General features: G+C 39.0%; 1 protein-coding gene across 41 annotated transcripts in view; it reads left to right on the top strand.

Annotated features, from left to right (window-relative positions):
* Window positions 1-398: 398 nt before the first annotated feature.
* Window positions 399-22,847, top strand: part of ABI3BP (ABI family member 3 binding protein) — a 233,795-nt gene continuing 211,346 nt past the window's right edge. For 40 of the 41 annotated variants that reach the window (XM_038582661.1, XM_038582660.1, XM_038582640.1 and 37 more), the window contains exon 1: window positions 399-587. In XM_038582661.1, the coding sequence (XP_038438589.1) occupies window positions 509-587 (79 nt within the window). In that variant the 5' untranslated portion in view covers window positions 399-508. The remainder of the gene's footprint in view (window positions 588-22,847) is intronic. The other variant, XM_038582659.1, reaches the window with a different exon arrangement.

Below are 22,847 nucleotides of genomic sequence, written 5' to 3'. Positions count from 1 at the left end.
TCGGAATGGTTCAAAGTGTCCTTTTACGAGTTTACTCCCATTTAAAAGAAGAATTGGATTGTTTTACTAGATAATTAAAACCAGTTTCCTTCTTAATAAGGTTTCATTCTGTTCTAATGGTTTTGGGTATGTCTCTTCTGGATTTTTGAAAGTAGTTCATTAAATGGTTAAGAACTGCCTAACTGCTTTTTCTTTCCCCAATATAGATTGGCCAAAATTTCAGTTTTTATAATCACAGGGAAAAGAGACAGTTACAACCTAGCAGAGAGAAATGTGATGAGATGTTTTTGCTGTTGTGCCTTCTTTTTTTTTTTTTTTTTGGTGTGTGTGTGTGTGTGTGTGGGAAAGGGTGTGATGTCATTTTGTCTCCACCCCCTGTGAGTAAGCCCACAGCACAGCTAAGTGCAGCCGCCCGCCTCTGTCACTGGGAGACAGTTCACTTAAATGCAGCTCCAGGGTTGCAGGACACCCACCAGCATCACTCCCCGTGTGAGGTGGCAAATGCAACATGCTCTCCAGCTTGGGGTGTCTACTTCTCTGTGGAAGTATTGCACTATCCCTGGGAAATGCACAGAAATTGCCAAAAGGCAAGTAGCTCTGATGTTTTGTGTTTTCAGAATAATTTTTAAGAGTTTTTAAATGTTGCTATTCAGTGTGATCTACTTTACCAAACTGGGGGAGGTGGTGGTGGAGGGAATACAGATATGCTGTAGAGAGTCAAAGTTCAGCTGTGTGAAAGAGTTGCTTAAACTTTTACTCCCCCCCCCCCTTCTGTTACTTACTTTTCAACTGGATCTCTTTAATGCAAAAATGAAGACCAACCTCTTCCATGGAAGAGATATTCATGGTAGCTTGACTCCTACAGATTCAAACTTACAGTATTTGTATTTTTTTGAATCATATGTAGGTGGTAACGAGAGCCTCTTAAAAAGAGTTGTTTGGTGTTTTTATTCCCCTTCCCAGAGACTAAACCAGGACTGGCTTTAGGTCTAAAAAAAAGGCTAATTCTGAAACTCTGCATGGTGTTACCTCACGCGTACTTGCTAACTTAGGGGTTGAGGGACTTGGCAGGGCATGCCAAAGTAGGGTCATGTGCTAATTTGTAGACACTTCTCTCCAGGGCAGTTTGGAAGAGGGTTTGATCTGCTGGACTGGGACACTCCCCCTTTTCCTGGCTAAATTGCTCTCATGTTAGTGTTGGTATTTTGTTTACAAATGGCATCAAAAGAAAATTAAACTTCCTAAATTTAGACCCTAAAAATCTTTTGCGCCTATCAGCACCACCACGAGAGCTAGCCTCTCTCTCTCCTGAACCTAGATGTTGCATGTACTTTTTTTTTTTTGTTTCTCTGCAGAGGCATTTTCTAAGCCAACTCCAGGTCAGTGAAGGCTTTTTATGGCAGACTGTTGTAGTCAGCAGGATTATGAAAAACAGGCTGAACCTACTATACAGCTGTGATGGAAAATATTGGAGGTAATGCAGAGCCACAGGCTTGTCAAAAACCCGGTGTGTATAGAATCAGAAAGAAAGGTTGTTAGTGTCATAATATCCAGGAGACCCTTCCTAGTTCCTCCCTCTGGATAGTTTGTTCTAAAATCATCTCTTGTCCCAAGTGAAAACTGTTCTCTCCTCAGTGTGGTTAAGTGTAACTTGAATCCAGAATGTGAAGGCTGGAGGGGCTAGCTAGCTAACCTTTCGCTTGGTGAAGTAAAAAGCAAGAAAAAGGGCCAAGTAAACCTTCTTATCTCTGATCAGATCATTATGCAAAAATACATACATGCATACACTATTAGCTCTTTTTTCTTCTATCACGAATTTTGTTTCTTGATCAGAGTGAAAGTGTTTAAGTAAATCAGTCAGGAGGCACAGGCATTTCTAATGAATTGTTCCTCCTGAAATATTTAACAAGGACCCATCACTTGGGTTTTCTCAGGCTCAGTACCTACCAGATGGTTTTATTTTACCTCAGATTCACTGTGTAGGGATGATAGCTATCATTCTGTTCCTGCAGACTTCTGCAAATTCCAAATGCTTTAATTATCATGTTGCAATCACTGGATACAAATCTCTTGACACAGTTTTCCTTTATTTGTTGCGGTTAAAAAAAAAAGAAAAAAAAAAGAAAGAGAAAAGTTGCCCAAAATGGCCACAAAACTTTGTCTAGTTTATTGCACTTTAATTTGAAGAATTTTTATCCAGGTTTCCTTTGTAATCTTAAGAAAATCCATAGTTTTGGTAATTGTTAAAAAGCCCTGTCAAATTAAAATAATTGTATTATATAAAATAATTGGCAGTCCCCTTGTCTCTGGGGTATGTTTTATCTTTATTATGGAAGCTACTGAGGAACTTTCTGTTAGCTGAAGTCACCTTTCTCAAACTGTGTTCCAAGAATAGGTGTACTGCCCTCAGGGGGGGGGGGTGTTGGGGTTGGGCATGCATCTGCTTTCCACCGATAACGTAAGGACTGTTCATGCTTTGTCGTCTTTTGGGGAGTCCCAACAGATGTAAGAATTTCACAAGTTCTGAAAATTACTCAGTAAAAAAAAAAAAATCTGTCCAACATTTTTAACCTATTGTTGCTTAAACTCGTTTGACTAAGAATCCTTTTTCTAGTGAACAGCTGGAATATCTTGCCAGGGGCTTGCCTTTCACAGAACACACTTGGGGAAATGCTGAGCTAAACAAGAATAAAGGGGTGGGTGGGGAAGGATAAAAGGAAGGGTTTCTCTTCTTTTCCATTCCTCCTTCACAGTTAGTGATATATCATCTGTGATCTAAGAAGAGGATAGAATTTTGAAGCTAGACAGGACATTAGTCATTAATTGAGTGGTTGCTGGACCTTTCAATTTATGAACTGGTAAAAATACAGATACATTTTTACTATCAGGGTTCCATTACAGAGGACATACTTGAGTCGTGTGAGGATGTTCAAAGAGAAAACAAAATCCCCATTGTTCACAAGAGCAAGCCATTTTTAACATATTTATAAATAAATGACTTTGTACGGATAAGTCTATTGTTTTCATTTTTCTCTCTTCATCATAAACTAATGAAAATTTCATCATAGGCCAATATTTGGGAGCCACTGCCCTAGCTTAACTATTTATTTTACAAATGAAGACACCGAAAAGCAGGAGGGCTACTAACTTTTCCCCATCGATGGCAGAACCAGGACTGGATTCAAGTCAGAAATCCATGGTCTGCCTATTTCCTACCTGGTGATCTGGTTTCTCTACCCCAAACCTTAGGAGTTACACTGTGCAGTTGTATGTGTGAATCCTACCCTCCTGGTGAATCCAATGGGTCCTGCAAATATCAGAGCCATTATCTTAATCTTCACATTTTCCCAAGAACATATCCTATAACACAAATACCTATATGTTTTATATGTGTATAGTTGACATATATAGTTGGTCTATATTTATAGTTGGCAATTTGTAAGAAAAATTATTTTTTAACTAAGATATCATTTGTTCCTTGTCTTATGCCTATTTGCATACCTAGCCACACACTTTGTTATAGAAAATACGATATTGGAAGAGTCTTTCTTAGTTTTCAAAAGCTTAGAGTAAAGTTAGAGATTGCTTTGAATGGACCTCTTCTCCCCTCTACCACTCAATGAGTATGTGTTTTGGTAAATCATTTACCTTTGCTAAACCTTGTTTTTCTCATCTGTCAGGGGAATAGTGACAACTGTCTCATAGTGTTTTAGAATTAGATGAGATGAGATAAAATGTTAGTCGGGTCATAGAAAAGTGGATCAATATTTTAAAATATGTAGACTATAATTTGTGATCTTGTGTCCAAATTGTCAGACAAATCTCTTGAAGGGCAGTAAATTTAGGTGTCATGTTCTTGGCAGAAAGGTGGGGCGAGAGACTTAACTGTTGCTCTACAGACAATGAGAGATGACCTCTCCTGGACGCTAGCCTGACCATCATCAACCCAATGTTTGATTGTCAAGATCAAATGTTGCTCTTCTCCATGGAAAGCTGCACTTTTGCCTCAGGATCAGCTTTCCCTGGGGATTGGTAAGGCCTCACAGAGCTTCCTGGAGAGATCTCCCTTGAACTTGTTTTTCAAGAAGAGATTTAAACCATAACGTACAGGCCCTGAGAAGAATCACTACATTGTTTTACACTTTTGAAAGCCCCTGTGCTCCAGCTACCTCTTGGAATCTTTATTCTTGGCACCACAGAACTTTTCTTCCCCCCGTTGCATACCAAGCTAAGATAAAAACCACAGGGAACAATAGGTAGTGAAGGCAGCCAACAAAAGCTTATAGTGGGACATGAGGGGCTTGACATACCTCTCTGCAGAAACTCCTGTGTGTGGAAGATTATAATCAGCCAGAAGGTGAAGGCTACTATTTCTAGCTAACTCTATCAGTCCTGAGGCACGTGTGAGGAAAATCACAGAGGAACATTCAAGATACAAGTGTAATCAGATAGCCTGAAGGCATAAGGCTGTTGGGCGCGACTTCTGGCATGTGGCAGAGCAAAGAGGCAGCTGGCTCTTTGCCTCGGGTTCTTACCTGACAGGATAGAAATCGTTGATTCCAAAGACACAAACAGGGGCAGATGGTAATAATAACAATAACTACCATGGCTATTAATAACGCTCATCAACATATTTTGAGCTCAGATTGCCTGTGGTAATTTAGGGCTAAGTATTTCTAATGTGGAAAAATCTAAATTCTCAAAGCTCCCTATTAAGCACCATTCTTTTACAGAGCATAAAATTGTGTCCAGAGTGTTTAAGTGATTTGCCCAAAGTCACACAGTCAGCAAATGGCAAAAGACTATACCCTTAATTTCTGTGTAATATCAGTTCCCTGCTTTACATGAAGATATGCTAATTTATTCAAGTAATAAGTTAGATCCCATGTATATGCCGAGCACTGAGGCCGGAAGACACAGCTCGGCTCCTGTCTTCAAGGAGCTGACAATAGAGTGAGATTATCCTCCAATTTAGGTGAAGCAGAAAGAGCTTTGAGAACAGCCAGAAGGACTCAATCCGGCTTGGAGGGATCAAGAATTAGGAGAGCATAAAGCCCTTAAGTAGTGGCCTGGAAGACAAATATAAGTTGGGGCAAGGAAGGGGATGGCTGAGAGGTGAGGGGGCTTTCCAAAAGAGGCAGCTGCAGGGCCTCTGAGCACTGGTAACCCCCAGGTGCCAGTGCTTGGCAGGTGTTACAAGTACTCAGAGAAGAAGCCAGGACTGGGGAGTCCATACAGGATGCAACTGTGTCTTCTTTGTCTCTATTTGCCCTAACTCCCCAAGATTGATTATAAAGAGGGAATAGAAGCTTGTCTTTAGAGAGGAAGACTCCTATGTCTTGCTCTGTAAACTTTCCTAGACACTTATCTGGGGCCTGGCTCTCACTCTCCATGGATAACTCCCAAGCCCACTTTGAGAAAATTTCATGTGTCCCTTCAATGGCCCAGTCCATTTCCCAAAAAAGGAAATTGATACTTGTGAGGGGCTGGAGAGGATCTCTTTAATTTTAGGGCAGGGATATTGAGGAGGGGTATAGTAGGAAGTGCAAAAGAAGCCTAGTGGGTAGGACTGTCCTTTTAATAAGTGGTATATATTTATGTACTGGCATCACCATCAGAGAACACATTGGAAAAAAATGACTCCCTGCTAAAAGGAAACAAAAAAGTTTGAAAACCATGGGAGAATTATTTTAGCATCTTTGAAAGCTCCAAAGTTTCTTGGCAGTTTTATTGATTTGTTTGTCTATTCGAGCAGTGTTTATTAAGCATCTACTAGGTAAAACTGAATGAGACTTCGCTCTTGCTTTAAAGAAACTTGTACTAGGAATGTAAAAATTGATTAAATTTAATTTGTTTTTACGCTGAGACTATCATGTTTAGGACCCAAGATTTAAAAATAAAGTTCCCCTGTGTTAATTATACATTCACTGGTTTTGTTTCATTTTGTGAGCTGCTATATAGGATTACAAGACACTGAACAGTAAGGAATTTTAGCCTTCCTCCTTCTTTCAAGTTAATGAGGCACAGTGGAACAATTGAGAATAGAAGAATTTATCTATACTGTATTACAGAAAAGACAGCTAAAATGTTTTTGTAGGCTAATATGCATTGACAGAAAATTTGTCTAAGACAAAAGTAAGGTGTTTAATAAAGAGGGGGTCATTCAGGAGATGTGACCCACTGTTCTATCTGGGTCACCATCTTCAGAAAGATTTTCCTTTTGCTTGTTTCCTGAATGTCTTTATAAAAGTAGATATAAAAGAAAGAATGTGGAAATATATGAACTTAATAAAAATAATCTAAGAATAAATGTAAAAGTAAAATATAAATAGGATAGAGTGAGAGATATTAGAATAGTAAAATAAAAATGTAAAAAAGTATCAGTTAAAGAAGGAATGTGCTAAAAATAGAAAAACAATGGTTTCAATACATACATTCTGTTAAAATCACATTAAAGAATATGATAATGGGGGTACCTGGGTGGCTCACTTGGTTAAGCATCTGACTCTTGGTTTCAGCTCAGGTCATGAGCTCTGGGTCCTCAGAGTCCAATGTGGGGCTCCACGCTTGGTGGGGAGTCTGCTTCCCCACTCTCTCTCCCTCTGCCCCTCACCCCACTTATGCACTCTCTGTCTCTCAAATAAATCAATAAATCTTTTAAAAAACTGTTTAATAAAAAAAGAATAGGATAACAACCATATTACTCTAAAGCAGGCACAGTGTTTAATGCTAAGTGTTTAAATAAATTATCTCATTTTATCCTCATGCCTATGAAAGATGTTATTATTTCTCCCATTCCACATATGAGAAACTAAGCTTAAAGAGTTTGTTAGTTATCTATTGATGCATAACAAATTACCATAAAATCATCGTCTTAAAACAACCCACATTTATTATCTCACAGTTGCTGTGAGTTAGGAGAGTGTGTCTGGCTTAGCTGAAGCCTCTCCTTGGATGTCTCTCACAGGCTGAACAGAGAGTTGGTCAGGGTTGGGGCTTGACTGGGGAAAGATTGACTTCCAAGTTCTTGTGTTTGTTGGTAGAATCCAGTTCCTTGAGGAACACTGGCTATTGGCCAGATGTCACTTCAGGTCTTTGCACATGGGCCTTTCTATTATGGCTGCTTGTTTCATCAGAGTGTACAAACCCAGACACATCTTCAGGCAAGATGGAAATTATAATCTTATGTAGCCTAATCCTGGAAATGAAAGCCTATCACCTTTTCCATATTCTATTGGTTAGAAGCAACTCATAGATTTTGTCATATAAGGTGATTACACAAGGGAGTGACTACCAGGAGACGGGCATTATTGGGACTAATCTCAGAGCCTACCCACCTCACAATGGTCAATGGTTGTTAGGGTTATCTAGCTAGTAAGTGACATAGTGGAAGTATGAATTTAGGAAATATAACTCCAGAGAATATTGGGGTTTGAGCATTAGCACCCATCCAATTCCCATAGAATTTGGCCTTTAGTGGCAGATGCCCATTAGGCACGCTGCCAATTTGTCTCCCTCCATGGTTGGGGTCAGTTCTAGGAAATCGCTGAGAATAGAGAGAAATATGGTGAGAGTGCAAAGCCTTAAGTCAAATATTGAGGACATAATTTTCTGTATGCAAGAATCGGTCAATGCCTAGATTCCTCTGCTGATTTCCTCTGTGGCACATCAAATGTGGTTGATCCCATGTGGAGGGATATGCAAAGTAAATTCTCCCCAGATAGAAGCTCCACTTTTCATTGTAAGACTTAGATACCAACATCTCTCAAACAGAAAGAGAAAACACGAGACAAAAATTTTCTCTAAGAAAATAGATAAATATTAAGAAAGTAACCCCTAATGAGTGAATGGTACAGTCCCCATAAAATATGCTTCTGAAACATCAGTGGGTGGGGTCTCCAGTAAATGGAAGAATTGTTGTAAGGTCAAATTAAATTTGGATTTGGAGGAAGAAAGTATACTTCTATTCATGGATGTGATGGAGATAACTGGATGAACCAAAGGAGCTTCTTTTAGATCCTTTTTGCTATTAATAAAATTCTTCCATATGCTCTAGGAATCAAAACAGAATGTAGGTTGTACGCAGGATATATTCTTAACATGATATCCAGAAACTTGTAGAATGTTTAATACTAGAGAATCCTGTGTGTGTGTGTGTGTGTGTGTGTGTGTGTGTGTGTGTGTGTGTTTCTCTAGCCCACAGAGATTGGGATTGTTGGGCTTGTTAGGATTGTCCTGGAGGCCTATGAGGTACATTGTAAGAAGGGTAAACTTCATGGTCTCGGTTTACTTTGTTGAGGTCCTGTGGACAGGAAGACTGAATCAGGGCTTACTCTGCTGCACCTCTTAGCTTGGTGTGTCCCCACCAAGAAGCTTCCACAGTGAGAATTTTAGGGTGTGTTGTAGGTTTCCCTGAACTAACAAAACCCTGACTTGTATTCCCAGTGATTTTGGTGGACATTTAGGGACCTTAAAGTTAGCCTGTGGTTTTTAGGCTTTTTTGGTACAGCAAGCCATGAAGTCAGCTAATCTTCCTCCCTGTGGAATTCTGAAAAGGAGGTAGGAGATGTGACAGCTTCATAGAAGGTTCGTTATTGGTCTCCAGTCACAGACTATATAACGAAAGTCTATTCATTAGAAAAGCAGACCAAGTCCACCCACTCCAAGCACCTACTGGTCAGATTAGAAATTAATTATAGATAAAGCTGAGGTCCAGTTCCAACTTCACTGATGATATAAAAATTCAATTACAAAGATGGGTAAGACATTTCCTGCCTTCAAGGAGTTTGAGAAAGTTGTATCTAAAGCTATTTGGCCGCAGAAAACTAATTTTCTTCTAGATGAAACTGTCTGTGTCTCAATTCTTTATCCTTATTTACCAGACAAAATTTGCAAGAGTTATGCTGGTCCACTGTTGCCATGTACTAGCTTTAAGTCATGTATCTAAATAAAAGAAAAAAATAATATATTAAGAAAAACAAAGCACTCCACGATCCCAGTTAATGCAAAATACAGGAGTTAAGCAAATGCACAATTAATTTCCCTACTTAGAAGGCCCAGGTTGTATGAATCATCTTTGGCAATTGTCCCTTTAGTTGTGCACGTTTACCATGTACATTCCAGCTCATCTTCTGTCTGTGTTATGTTACGGATAATTTGTGAGCACATAGGATGGCTTCTAATCTGAAACATCTTTGAAATGTATTCCACTGAATTTCTCATAAAATGAAAGGTCTCTCCTTTCTAAGTGGAGAATAAACTCTTGCTAGCAAAAGTTTGGGGTATTTCGCTTCGGACAAGATGCCCGAATAGAGTTGCAGGTTTCCTTTCTCCTTAATGCCCTTCTTTGATTTTTCCATTCTGCTAACTGATAAGAAAACATTCTGGTTTTCTAAGGGCCCTGTTGAGAGCCCACTGTGCACACGTGTGCGTGGGCGTGCGAGACCTAACAGGCCTTCCTTTTCTGAGAGCAGCAGATTCTGTCGTTGAAGGAGGAGTTTGGGGCACCTGCCAAAGTCATGCTGGCAGAGAGCTCTGGAATTCAGTCCTGTTACAGATATGCCAGCAGGGGATACGAGACAGAGTTTTCTCCTCCTTTCACTTTCCCAGATGGAGTTAAAGCATCTCTAGGTAGTAAGCGGAGGACAAGGTGTCGGATGATCTGAAGAACAGCCGCTCCTTCCCTCTGCTGGTTCATCCTCTAACACCCCAATGATCCTGTTGTCACAGAATAATTCCCTAGTTACTCATATTTTTGCCAGAATTAGAAGGAAAATGATGCTGCCCATGTTCTTCCACTGCAGATTAGTCTGGAGTTTCATCATGAATTGAAATGGCAAATATTGGAAAATAGCAATAGGGACTAGTGGGCAAGTGACCTGACCTTGCTGAAATTCGATCTGCTTCCCTGAGAAAAGGGTATAATAAAAACAACAGTTCTTTTTTTACCTTCCACTAATGAATAATAGTAGGGTGATTATTTTTTTATTTTTTATTTTTATTTATTTATTTATTATTATTATTTTTCAGTAGGGTGATTTTAACTGGGGTTTTTGTTTTGTTTTGTTTTTTTGGTAGTCACTTTCTTAACCTAAATAAGAGAGGATGTGAAGACCAGACGCAGTTTTGGAAAATCTCTACCTGCCATGCTTTAGTCCCCTGGACCCTTCCTAAAAGGATGCTGAGCTATAAGAATATGCCATTGCTGGATGGCAGTTTCCCGGGCCTTGGCCCATAGTGGGTCAGACTCATGGGAACCCAGGGCCTGAGGAGAGGAACCATGACATTGTGGATTTTTTAAGCATAATTCTTTCCATCAGCATCCTACTCCTGTTTCTTTGTCCAACTCTCTGCAGGGGTTTGGAAGGCCCGACTTAGAGCAGATTTATATTTTATTATGAGAGATTTGGAAGCGTGAGTTGTGGTTCTTGGTGAGTTCTATCTCCACATATCCTTGGGATGCACTTCTGTGGGACTTGAATTTCCCCTGGATGCCTGCTACCCTCTATCTAGTGACTCTCAGGTACTGTGTTGGTTTGATCAGCCACTGAATGAGAATTTTTTTCTTGCCTTCTCTTTTTGTTCCTAATCTTCCTCTCCTTTCATCCTCCTTCTCCCTCCCTTTTCCTCTTATTTCCCTCCTTTCCTCTTTCTCCCTCTATCAATGCCAAAGGAATCCTCAGAACATTCTCCTGGCTTCCACTCCCAGCCTTCTCTGCAGGCCACTTGGACCCTTTTTACACCTCACAGCTGACACTTTATCTGTTCAGATACAGCAGGAATCATCCCTTCAGAAAACAATGCACGCTTCATAATTTTTTCGAGACAGCACTGGGTGTTTCTATGTCATACTAAATGTTCCACTTGACTGAAAATATGGTTTCCCACTCATTTATCTTAGCATCAGCAAGCTTACAAAAAGCATAAATTTACATTCATCTGATAGGCTCTATGCCTATCAGATTGGACACACTATAACTATATGTTAACACCACAGTTCATTCTTAAATGGGTTTGAAGATGGCATTAGCTATTATATCTCTTGAATTATGGCAACAACATATGCGCAATAAAAGCCAAACACAATAGTGTTATTTTGCAAGGTCGCTTTTCTATTTGTTCCATTGTAGTTGTTGGAATTTGATGTTTCGAAGAACTTGCAGAGAACTTTGCTGTTTTCCCGAGGCTCATTGAGTTAGGTCTTAAGTTCAAACACCATGTTTCTCTTCATTTCATGGGTAGCCAACATTTCCTTGAAACTGAGTTTCTGTATCAAATGTCCCCATGAAATGTGATCCTCAAATTGGCAACTGGATCACAGTTGCAGGCATTTAATACCATTTCAATGTAAAAATCTCCCTCTGTGATCTCTGTTTCTCTAGCTCCGCCCTTGCTTTGCTATACTCAACAGATGACTTCTAAATCTTTTTCTCTTTCCAGCCTCTTCTCTGCTTTCATGTCTTTTTCAAATTCTAACCCTGTGCTTGGGTTAGAATTCTCTGCCACAGAAACTTTATATACTCTATTGGCTTCTAGACCTTTTCAGCTATGACCTACCATAATAATGACTGAAAAGAAAAAAAATATATATATATAAAGCTAGGTTTCCAGATCCAGATGTGGGTACTTACACATGTGTGGGACATGCTGCATTATTGTGCTGGTTCCCTTTGAGATGCAAACCAAAAACCAATAAATATGAAATAGGTAAAAGATCTAGAAATGGATTAAACGTGGTGTGATGCACCACTGATTTTTGATTAATCAATTGTACTGATATTACTGTGGTTAAGGGGTTTGCTCTTATATGGAACAATCTAGTTGAAAAATCTTTATAAATAGTCTTTCATCTGGAGCAAGTGATTATTTTTAATATCCTGTTTTGGAAAACAGTAACTCAAATTTTAAATATTGATATTACAACTCAATCACTGGAAAGAGTAATTAAAAATATCCTTGAATCACTTAAAGAAGTAACAATACTTCACCCTCATGGTTAGTCAAAATTCCTTCTCCATATACATACTCTTGGCAAGAAATTTCACTTTAAAAATTTTTCACCAACACCAGCTTTTTCAAATACTTTCAGGTGCCTTTCTCAGCTCTTTACAAAGAACACAATTTAGTTTTATAATCCCCTAAATTTGTCAGCTGAATTGCATTATATAACACTTGTTCTTAATCGGCCATTCATTCCAAGCATCTGTTTTCACTTATGTCAGAAAATTAAGACAACAAGTATTTACTGTTGTAGTGTTTTCCAAAGTCGTCATAACCCATGCTCACATGTCATCTGTAAGGTTTTTGTGGTGTCCCAGAAACATCCATTTCAAACATTCCTTTTCACGGCCAGAGGTTCACAGGCCACAAAGGGACCACAAACGTTAACACTAAATAAACTTCCTGTAAATTATATTATCAAATAATTTAAAAGGCATTAAAGGATAAGCATTAGCAAAATCAAGATCTTTTTAGGTATATTTCTTTCTAGGTACTTTCCTATTTTATGAAAGTGTTTGTTTCTTCCTTATTATTCTTTTTTTAAGGGGAGGAACATGTATCTCCATTTTATCTGCTTTATCTCTCTCCCATCTATCTTTCCTCCTTTATGGCACTTGCATCCTACATCCCTCCACAAGCTCTGGTTGTGGAAGATGGGAATAGGAAAATAAATCTATGAATTTTGTTTTATGAGATACGACTGTTTAATAAACCTGGAGATAATAATTCTCAGACTATATTAGGAGCAAGGACTCACTAAGCACAGTGGTCTTCAAACTTGAGTGAGTATCAGGATCATCTGGAGGGCTTATTAAACCTCAGAGTGCTGGACACCATCCCCAGAGTTTCTGACTCAGTAGATCAGAGATGAGGCAGCCCAGAGAATCTGTATTTCTCACAAGTTTCCAGTTGCCACTGGTCCTGTTGGCCCTGGGACCACATTTTTGCAAGCCATTGACTAAGTATGCAGAGCCCTACTTTCCCCTTAGTACATGCATACCAGATTCTGACTTAGTAGGTCTGGTAATCTGCATGTTTAGCAACTATAACTGCTCATTCCCTACTGTATGTAGAGAAATAATACTGATCTTTTTATCTAATCAGCACCAAGCACTGAGACACTAATTCAAAAAACTGGTTAAGAGGAACTTAGCTAGCTTATTATAGCACTTGAAGAACCCATGGTTTCCATTGTTCAGTATGGCTACATTTCGGCAGAAAAAAATTTAGTTTGCGACAGTAAGTTCATCATTAGTTCTTTTTTTAAATATTATTTATTTATTTATTTATTTTTAAATATTTTATTTATTTATTCATGAGAGACACGGGGCGGGGGGGCAGAGACACAGGCAGAGGGAGAAGCAGGCTCCATGCAGGAGCCCGACGTGGGACTCGATCCAGGGTCTTCAGGATCACACCCTGGGCTGCAGGTGGCACTAAACCGCTGTGCCACCGGGGCTGCCCTCATCATTAGTTCTTATGATGAACTTCCATCTGCCTTTATACCTAGAAACCACCTTTTTGCATACCTGGCTGGAGCCCTGAGCAGCATTCACCATTAATATAATCTTGTTTGGTAGTGAATAACGTTTAAAACTGGGGCAGCAAAGTTTTTGGTGATATTATGAGATATTAGTGAGAATCATTCATATATATATTAAAGTTAATGCTTAATATTAGCCTGAAGCATCTGTTAAGTGTAACCCAAACTCAAGAAATCTCACTATAAAATATAAACAGTTTACCAGGTCAGTCAAGAACAATTAATTGTGAAACTGAAGACGAATTTGATGCTTAGCTTAAAAGTTCTTTGTTATTTTGACTTACATAGACTGTGTCCAGTACTAGCCAAGGAGCTGGCTAGTACTGGATATAAACCTATTATTGAGCATTAGCTATGACGTTTGTATTTGGTGGCCAGCTGGAAACACTTGTATGTAGCTTGCAGGTTAGAGTTTCTTAGCTCTAAGAATCCATAAAATTCTTAAAGCCGTATGGAAAGTAGTGCACTTGTATGTACATTTTGGAGGGTATTGGCTCCTAGGTATTGAGATTCTCAAAGATGCCTAGAAACCAATAAAAGTTAAGAGTCGTATGTCTAAGCAGGTGCCTTTTACTGAGTTAGAATTAGGATGTATCAAGTAAGTGGCTAGAAGGATTACCACTATAAGCATGGAACACACAGAAAGGGCTTTGACATGGTTCATGAAAAATCCTCAAACTTCACAACTAAGATGTGAACACATTGTTTTATGCAGTTGATTTTGTCGTGGTGCAGAACATTTAAATGTGGAAATATAGTATACAAATGACCCTCAATGATTTTCCCCTCCTCGTATTTATGCCTCTTGAATTCCCTCGCACACTGAAACATGCTGGCCTGTATTCCGTTAGCATACAAGGAAGTGAAATGAAGATGTGTGACTTCTGAGACGAGGTAATAAAAGACATTGCAGTTCACACTTTGCTCTTGAACTTGGATCACTCAATCTGGAGAAGTCTTGTGGAGAGGTCCACGTGGTGAGAAACTGTGACTTCCTCCTCCTCCATTCATAGCCATATGAATGCACCATTTTGCAAGTGCACCCTCCAGCCTCAGTCAAGCCTTCAGATAACTGCAGCTCTGGTCAGTTATCTTGACAATATCTCAGGAGAGATTCTGAATTGTTCCTTCCTGCCACAGCAACTGTGTGGATAATAAATGCTTTTTGTTGTTTAAGTCTCTAAGCTTTGGGTTAATTTACTATGTTACAATAGATAATACAGATAGTGCCTTTTTATTATAATTTAAAGGATGATTTAGGAGTGAAAATAGAATGAGAAGCACAGATTTTTTTTTTTTTAATTGGTATATGGCTTTGGAAATGTAACTTTGCCCATAGCCAAAAAATGAGAGGAAATAAATTCTGGAGGATAATTTTTGGATCCATTATCAAAAAAACTGGGTGTGAATATTGACCAAAGAGTGATTGGAAACAATTTATGAACAAATATCCTTCTAAAGTAATCACAGAAAATGTTTGATAGTTTAGAGCAGTTTAAAGACCAGGTCTTCAGGATGCCTGGGTGGCTTAGTGGTTGAGCATCTGCCTTTGGTTCAGGTTGTGATCCTGGGGTCCTGGGATCAAGTCGCATATCATGTTCCCCACAGGGAGCCTGCTTCTCCCTCTGCCTATGTCTGCCTTTCTCTCTGTTTCTCTCATGAAAAAATAAATAAAATCTTTAAAAAAAAGAAAAAGGACCAGGTCTTCTGAGGACTTAATAGATATCCTTGACTTTCATTCCAGAGGCCAATTCAGGACTGGCCTAAGGCCAAGGGTGAGTCTGTATTGGTCCTGCTATCATTTAGGAAAGTCAACCTATGCCCAAGATAGCTTAAAGAGAACCAGATCAAGATCCACCCCATAGCTGACCTATATCCCTGAATTCCCCTGAGGAACAAATGGGCCTCCTGGGACAAACTTGGATCAGGTCAGGCTGTTATCTCCTTAGCCTTTGGCCTTGGCTTTGACCTCAAGCTAAAGTTTATGTCATAGCATTCCTCGTGTAATTATATTTCCTGGGTAGGCATTTGTGAGATTTCTTATCTCTTATAGAAAAACATTTTATAAGTACCTAACATTATAATAGGAGGAATTAAGATATAAAGAAGAATAATGGTTACCGTTCCTGTGGAATTTATATCCTAGCAAAAGAAACAGATGTACTAAACAGGATGCTACAGTGTAATAAATGCTCTAGCTATAGTTTACCTCTGGAGTGCTTCGTTAATAAATGTGATTAGTGCTTTAAGCTGAACTCATTTGCTCCCTTCAAAAATACCATTGTTTATAAAATGATTACAAAGAAAAATCACAGACACTTATCATCAGTTGCTAAGACCTTATTAACAAAGCAAATAACAAAACATAAAATTGGGTAAGCAGCTTCCATCCAGTTGGCCTGTTCCCCGGCCAGTCAATATCTGGGTCTCTTGGATGATATAGGTCACAAGGGATAAGGAGTCTTTCTGCTCAGTCCCTCTTCCCAGACCAAATCCCAGTCTAGAGTCCATGTCTTCTTTTACTAATGTGTATCATTCAAGGAATCACAAGGCTCCATGTGGTTTCTTGCATTCATGTAGGTTCAAGGCACCATGGGCTTGGTCTTCCCAGAGCATCTTATCATAGTCGCCAAGGAAGGGCTGTTTCAGCAGTAAAAACAGCTCATTTCCTACCACGCCTTTATCCACTGTTGATGAGCACACCTAATTAAGCAAAACATTCAGGCTTTTAAAGCAGACTCTACTTGTGAGGGATGCTATGGCAAAGAAAAAAGTCAGGGAAGGCCAAAAAATTGAGTCAAATCTGGAACCATCATCCCAACAGGCAGCGTGCCACACTAGAAGAGTCACAACTATGACTAGAGATCAACTGTTTTAGAATCCTTTTTCCACTCTGTCTTGGGAAGTGAAGGACCCTTTATCCCCACTGGCTCTTCTCCTCCGAGGCAGTGGCACTCACTCCTAAGTGACTTTGCTCCTTGGACTCATTGTATTGCTTTTAGGTCCCATTTTTGTCATCTTGCTTTACCGTTTTATTACAGTATAACAAAACAGGGAAGCAACTTCCAATGATTAAAGGCTTTTATCTACATTCAAATGTAAACATTTTTACTTTCTCCACATCTTTCTCTTTTTTCTAAGATAACATGATCATAACCATATTTAAGAAATTCTCTATACCATTTTTAATACATCTAATTATTTATCTTCAGATCAATATATTAAAAATACTGACTTCTTATCAAACAGAAGAAATAGTTTGCCTAGGTTGTTTGCCAACAACTTGCCTACTGTATCTTAGAGAAGGAGAATCTCAAATAGCATCTTGGGCAAGTTTGACTTTTCACAGTGCCCCTCTCTTGGAATACCTGTTATTACATGCTGCACTCTAAACCTAAATGTGGCTTATTTTAGCATTACTTTGGCTAGTTAGAAAATATTCTTTGGGCACCTGGATGGCTCAGCTGGTTAAGCATTAGACTTCGGATTTTGGCTCGGGTCATGGTCTCAGGGTTGTAAGGTAGAGCCCTGTGTTGGGTTCTGTGTTCAGCAAGGTCTGCCTAGGATTCTTTCTCTCCCTCTCCCTCCCCCTGCTCACACATACTCATTTACTATCACTCTCTCAAAGAAATAAATAAAATCTTTTTTAAAAAAATAAAATATTATTTTTGGGGGCATTTGGATGGCTCAGTGGTTGAGCATCTGCCTTTGGCTTAGGTCATGATCCAGGGTTCCTGGGATCAAGTCCCACATCAGGCTCCCCACCGGGAGTCTGCTTCTCCCTCTGCCTATGTCTCTGCCTCGCTCTGTGTGTCTCTCATGAATAAAGCTAGTTATAGCTTAATGTAGAGGATAAGCAACTTTCCTCTTTCCTTCAAAATTTAAACACACTATGAAAGATGTCCCTGTTTCCTATTTATCTACCTTTATTTTATCTAATCTGATAAGCTTTTATATTTTGTCAATTTCAGTCAAGATATAAAACATTTTTATCACCCCAGAAAATTCCATTGTGCCCCTTCGTAGTCAATCTTGTCCACCTATTCCCAGCCTCTGACAAATACTGATCTGAGTTCTGTCTCTATAGTTTTCCCTTTCAGAATGTCCTATAGTAGAAGCATATATTAGATAGACTTTTGTCTGGATTTTTTCCACTTAGCACAGTGCTTTTATGATACATCCATGTTGTTGCAGGTATTAGTAGTTCTTTTCATTGGTTGACTAGGATTCCCCTATGAGGCTATGCCACTATTTACTCACCAATTGATGGACTTCTGGGATGTTTCTAATTTGGGGGCAAGTATGAATAAAACTGGTATAAATGTTTGCTTACAGGTCTTTGTGTGAAGATATACTTTACATATACTTTCATTTCTCTTGGGTAAATATCTAGGAGTAGGATTGCTTTGTCACATATTCAGTATATGTTTAGCTTTATAAGAAATGCCAAACTGTCCTCAAAGTAGCTACATACTTTTTATAGCAAAATATGAAGATTTCAGTTGTTACATATCCTTGCTGTAGCTTGGTATTACCAATTTTTGTTTTTGTTTTTTTCTTCTTTAACTTTAGGTATTTTAACAGGAATGAGTCAGATAAATTTTGAATTTATACCTCTCCTCCTTAGAGATTTGTTCATACTGTTAGGCATCTTTAAAAAAAATATGAGGTCAATTTTCATAGAAACCACCATCTTTTTTAAAAGATAACAGGTACATATATTTGCTGAACCCACAGATTTCTTATTAGATAAGGTAAAATATGGGAACTGGCTCTATTTGCCTGGCACAGAAGGAACATTCAATAAAGTCTAATCTTATCTCCTTCCTTCCCTATATTTTCTGTTCATGAGTCATCATTACTGAAACATTAAAATTACACCACCTAAGTTGAACTATCGTGTAGTCTTTGCCCCTTTCAAGTTCAAAATTCAATTTCAGCTGTTTTTCATATTTTGTTTAAAGACTGTATGTATTAAAAAAAAGACTGTATGTATTTATTTATTTTAGAGAGAGAGAGAGAGAGAGAGAGAGAAAGAGTGAGTGGGGAGAGAGGCAGTGAGGGAGAGAGAAGAGGGGGGAAAGAATTTCAAGTAGACTCTGCACTGAGTACAGAGCCCAACACAGGGCTCAATCTCATGACCCTGAGATCATGACCAGAGCAGATGATAAGAATAAGATGCTTAACCAACTGAGCCAACCAGGCATCCCTTTCATTTTAAAAGACACACTTTGGAAGACAGTGCTCTGGACAGGAAAATGCTGAATCAATCTGCGCATTATAATGTGTAAAGGAAAGCCTTCTCTTTACCCATAACTAATGTATAATTGGAGAAAGGGGGTATTAGGCAAAAAACTGATCACTGAACTTGGAAATAAAACACTTCAATTTTAGTCTTTAACCTGCTTCTAACTAAGTGGGTGACATTGAGGGAAATAATTTAGTCTCTCTGGGTCTTTTTTTTCTCTCCTTAAACCATGGACCACAACACAGTCTATTCTCATTACTCATAGTAGTTATGTTCTGTAAAGTGCTGCAAATGCTTATCAGCAAATACTGAGCTATTTTAGGGGAAATAGAGCATTAGGTCTCTGAGAGTCTCTGATCACATTTTTGTCAACCCATCAATATATAACCTTGTTTTTCATATGTTTCCATTGAAAGATAACTTATTTAATATATGTTGTTGATTCATTAGCATTAAAATCAGGCCAAAGGCATTACAGCTCATGCCCAAATAGAACTTATCTAACATTTTATAATAAAATATAATAATAAAATAATATTTTACTCTGGAAGGCCGCAGGACAGCATTTCAGAGCTACACTTGGGGGCCATTTTAAACAGGGAAGTCATCAACAAAAAGTACAAACATGGGAAAAAACATAGCACTAAACAGACTGTGCAAAGGATGCTTGTTTACAGTCTGAGAGCTGACATGAGGCAGAGCATTGCCCTGTCCAGCCTCAGCTGGAAATAGCACATCAAGTAGCTCAAATTTTGGACTATATTCTCTACTCTTGTTCTACAGGGTGGATCAAGGATATTTTTTCAGTGAATGGATATGGTGATGCTGTTATTATGGTTGAGCAAGAGAATTCTCTCCAGCCAAGGCCTAGGAAATCTAACATTTATAAGGAAAAAAAAGGAAGTCTTAATACTTTGTTTCTCACTGGGCCTCAACCACCGTAAACAGATTAGGAAACCATAGAACCTAATGGAACTTAAAAATATGCATTAACATATAAAGATAACATCATGTTGAATAGCCTTGACTGGCAAAAATAATAAACCCATTGTTTGATTCCTTTAAGATGGGTGAAGGCTTGTTGGAACCTGATTGCTTTTGTGCACATTTGCAGGTGCCTTGTACAATAGTTTTTTAAACTATGTGGTCATCCATCATTGGCCCTCTTGGCCCAGAGAGTAGTTTTCACATCTCAGAGGTGCTTTATACATATTTTCAGTCACCAGTTTGTTTGTGGATTCTTCTCAGTACAGCTAGATTTTTTCACACAAAAATTTGATTTTGCTTATTTTAATTTCTATGGTGTTTCATTTTCTAAAATATAATATAGATGTGTTTTTAATGGCAATGCTAGCTCTATTAAATCAAGGAAACTAACTACATGGATGCATTGAGCTACTGAGGTGAAATGATCGGCTTGCAGAAGTGTTTTTGTGGGAATCTGGTGCTTAAGGGGACGACATTCCATTTCCAGTTGCCCTCCTTTCTACTCCTCTTTTGAAAGGCACACCCTTCTGAGCCCACATTTCTTTGATTCTTTTGCTGACAAAGTGCTAACTGATTTGACTGGCAAGAACCCTCACACCTCTTTTCTGTTTTAATTTCCATTTTAAAAAATCTGTTTTTAATGACCTTGCTCTTGATCCATTCATTTAAAAAAAACCTGTGGTTTTGAGAGAACAAAGACAGACAAACAAGTTGATAAATAGATGAATGAAATTCAATTTTTATCAACATGTACTAAACTTCTAACATATATTCAAGCTCTATTCTTGTCAGTTATTTCTATTTTTATTGTGTGATACAATTCTATGTAAGACAGTTTTAAAAACCGGGGTGGGGATCCCTGGGTGGTGCAGCGGTTTGGCGCCTGCCTTTGGCCCAGGGCGTGATCCTGGAGACTCGGGATCGAATCCCACATCGGGCTTCCGGTGCATGGAGCCTGCTTCTCCCTCTGCCTATGTCTCTGCCTCTCTCTCTTTCTCTCTCTGTGACTATCATAAATAAATAAAAATTAAAAAAAAAAAACCGGGGTGAAGGGACACCTGGGTGGCTTAGCGGTTGAGGGTCTGCCTTCAGCTCAGGGAGTGATCCTGGAGTCCTGCATCGGGCTCCCCGAAGAGCCTGCCTCTCCCTCTGCCTAGGTCTCTGCCTCTCTCTTTGTGTCTCTTATGAATAAATAAATAAAATCTTAAAAAACAACTGGGGGTAAAACTCCAGAATGGGTGGTAGGTATCAACATGCCTTTGGGGCCCACCCACATTCTTGGTGTTCTCCTCCCTGGAGCTTAATACCTAAAGACTTCTATTGCCCCACACCAGACTTACCTGCTCTTTACAAATCTTTACAATACTTTCAGCTCCAGACTATCCCATCTGTCAAAACTTCTCTAGCCACTGCCGCATTCCTGCTAGTCTACTCTTTAAAAATAATCTCATATTCTCATTCATAGTAAGGTATTAATGGCTGGTAACAGCTATAGGTCTTAGTTCTCTGAAACATTTTACTTTTATCTAAAGATGCTTGTATGAATAAAGCTTTAATGCAAGAGAATCTATCGTCTCCAACAGGAAGATTTCCACCAAGTAGGATTTGAGGGCAAGAACTTGTTAAAGCAGGAAAGCCCTTCTTACATTTCTCAAATCACGTCAGATAAGTGGCAGCCTATTCTGTTTATATGTCCCATGTGTCCTGGAAAAGGCACCAAGTAAGACCTTCCCTGTGAAAAGTCCTTGGAAACTTGCCAGGCATGTTGGGAAAGGCTGTATATTTCACCCACAAATAATGGTATCAGCAACCACCAAAATTTCTTGCAGTAGGTATAATTACCAAGAAAGCAGCTTTAAGGTCTCTTTGCTTGATGAACTCCTTGGAGTAGCTCACTTTTAAAATTAGGATTCAAAAGGAAAACTCTTGGCCTGGAGCATGTGACATAAAGACCTGTGAGGGGCCACCTCCCAGTGTTTTGTCTGGGTACTGAGATGGAGAATTTCTTAATAACAGGAGGGACTTCACAACCCTCCCAGTCTCTTCTGCCCACTTATATTTTTCCACCTCCCCAATCCCTATGGAGGGGGAGCAGTGCTACAGGTACAGAGGAAAGCTTTCAGCACAAATTGTTCTTGGAAGGTGGGACAACATGCTAAGTGCTCAAGAGCCCTCAGTCCTGAGGAGAGGGGGACAAGAGAGGCCATGTAGCGCCACCTGGATGGCACACATGAGAGAGGTGTAGTCCTGTGAAAGCCTGGGCACTCTCTCTAGAGTGAGCGAGAACAGGTAAATTTAATAAAAGTTGCTGGACTCTAAGTTCTTAGATTCTTCTAAACATTTCAGAGAGGCAATGTAAGACCTGAAATCCCAGCCTAGGTCCATATATCTCTAAATGTGACTACTCTGCAAGTGGATACCTGAGTAGGGCTTCATGTGCTTGGTCACATTTTTTAGTGGGATCACTTTAGAAGAACTAGAACTACTTCCCCAGAGGTCCAATTGAACATTTCACTTTTGACCGAAGCAAAAACCAACATGTGTCAAAGCCTAACTGATGCTTCTGATTCTGCCACTGAGCATTGTTATGGAATATGAGGCCTAATTTCTGCTTCAGTAAGAATTCATTCAACAAATACTTATTAATAACCTTTTATAGCCTAAGCACTATCAGAGAATGAGTATGGTTAAGAGTGCCCTTTCCTTTTTTTATAACATAGACTACAGAGGCTATAGGCCATCCAGGCATGTGGTGTCAGAGAATTCAGCAAGCCTATAGAGAAATGGACAAGATTTGGATAGATCTGTACTTGACGGAATGCCCCTGCAGGAGGACTCTATTGAAAGAAACGCAGTAACTCCTTAATATGAAGGTTGTAAATAAAGACCAGTTAATAATAAGTTAATTTGAAGCATATTTGTAACACAGTTTTTTTTTTAATTTGAGGCTAACTTTACATGAGTGTGGGGTGTGGGGGTGTGGGAGTACATTTAAAAAAGATGCATTCAAAAAAAATCTTTAAAAAATACTTCCTTTGCTGAGATTATTGGGGATTTCCTCTGACTTTT

Source organism: Canis lupus, chromosome 33 (genome assembly GCF_011100685.1).
Source record: "Canis lupus familiaris isolate Mischka breed German Shepherd chromosome 33, alternate assembly UU_Cfam_GSD_1.0, whole genome shotgun sequence".
NCBI lineage: Eukaryota > Metazoa > Chordata > Mammalia > Carnivora > Canidae > Canis > Canis lupus.
Note: the sequence above shows the minus strand (reverse complement) of the source record. Positions and strands in the feature narration are given on the sequence as shown.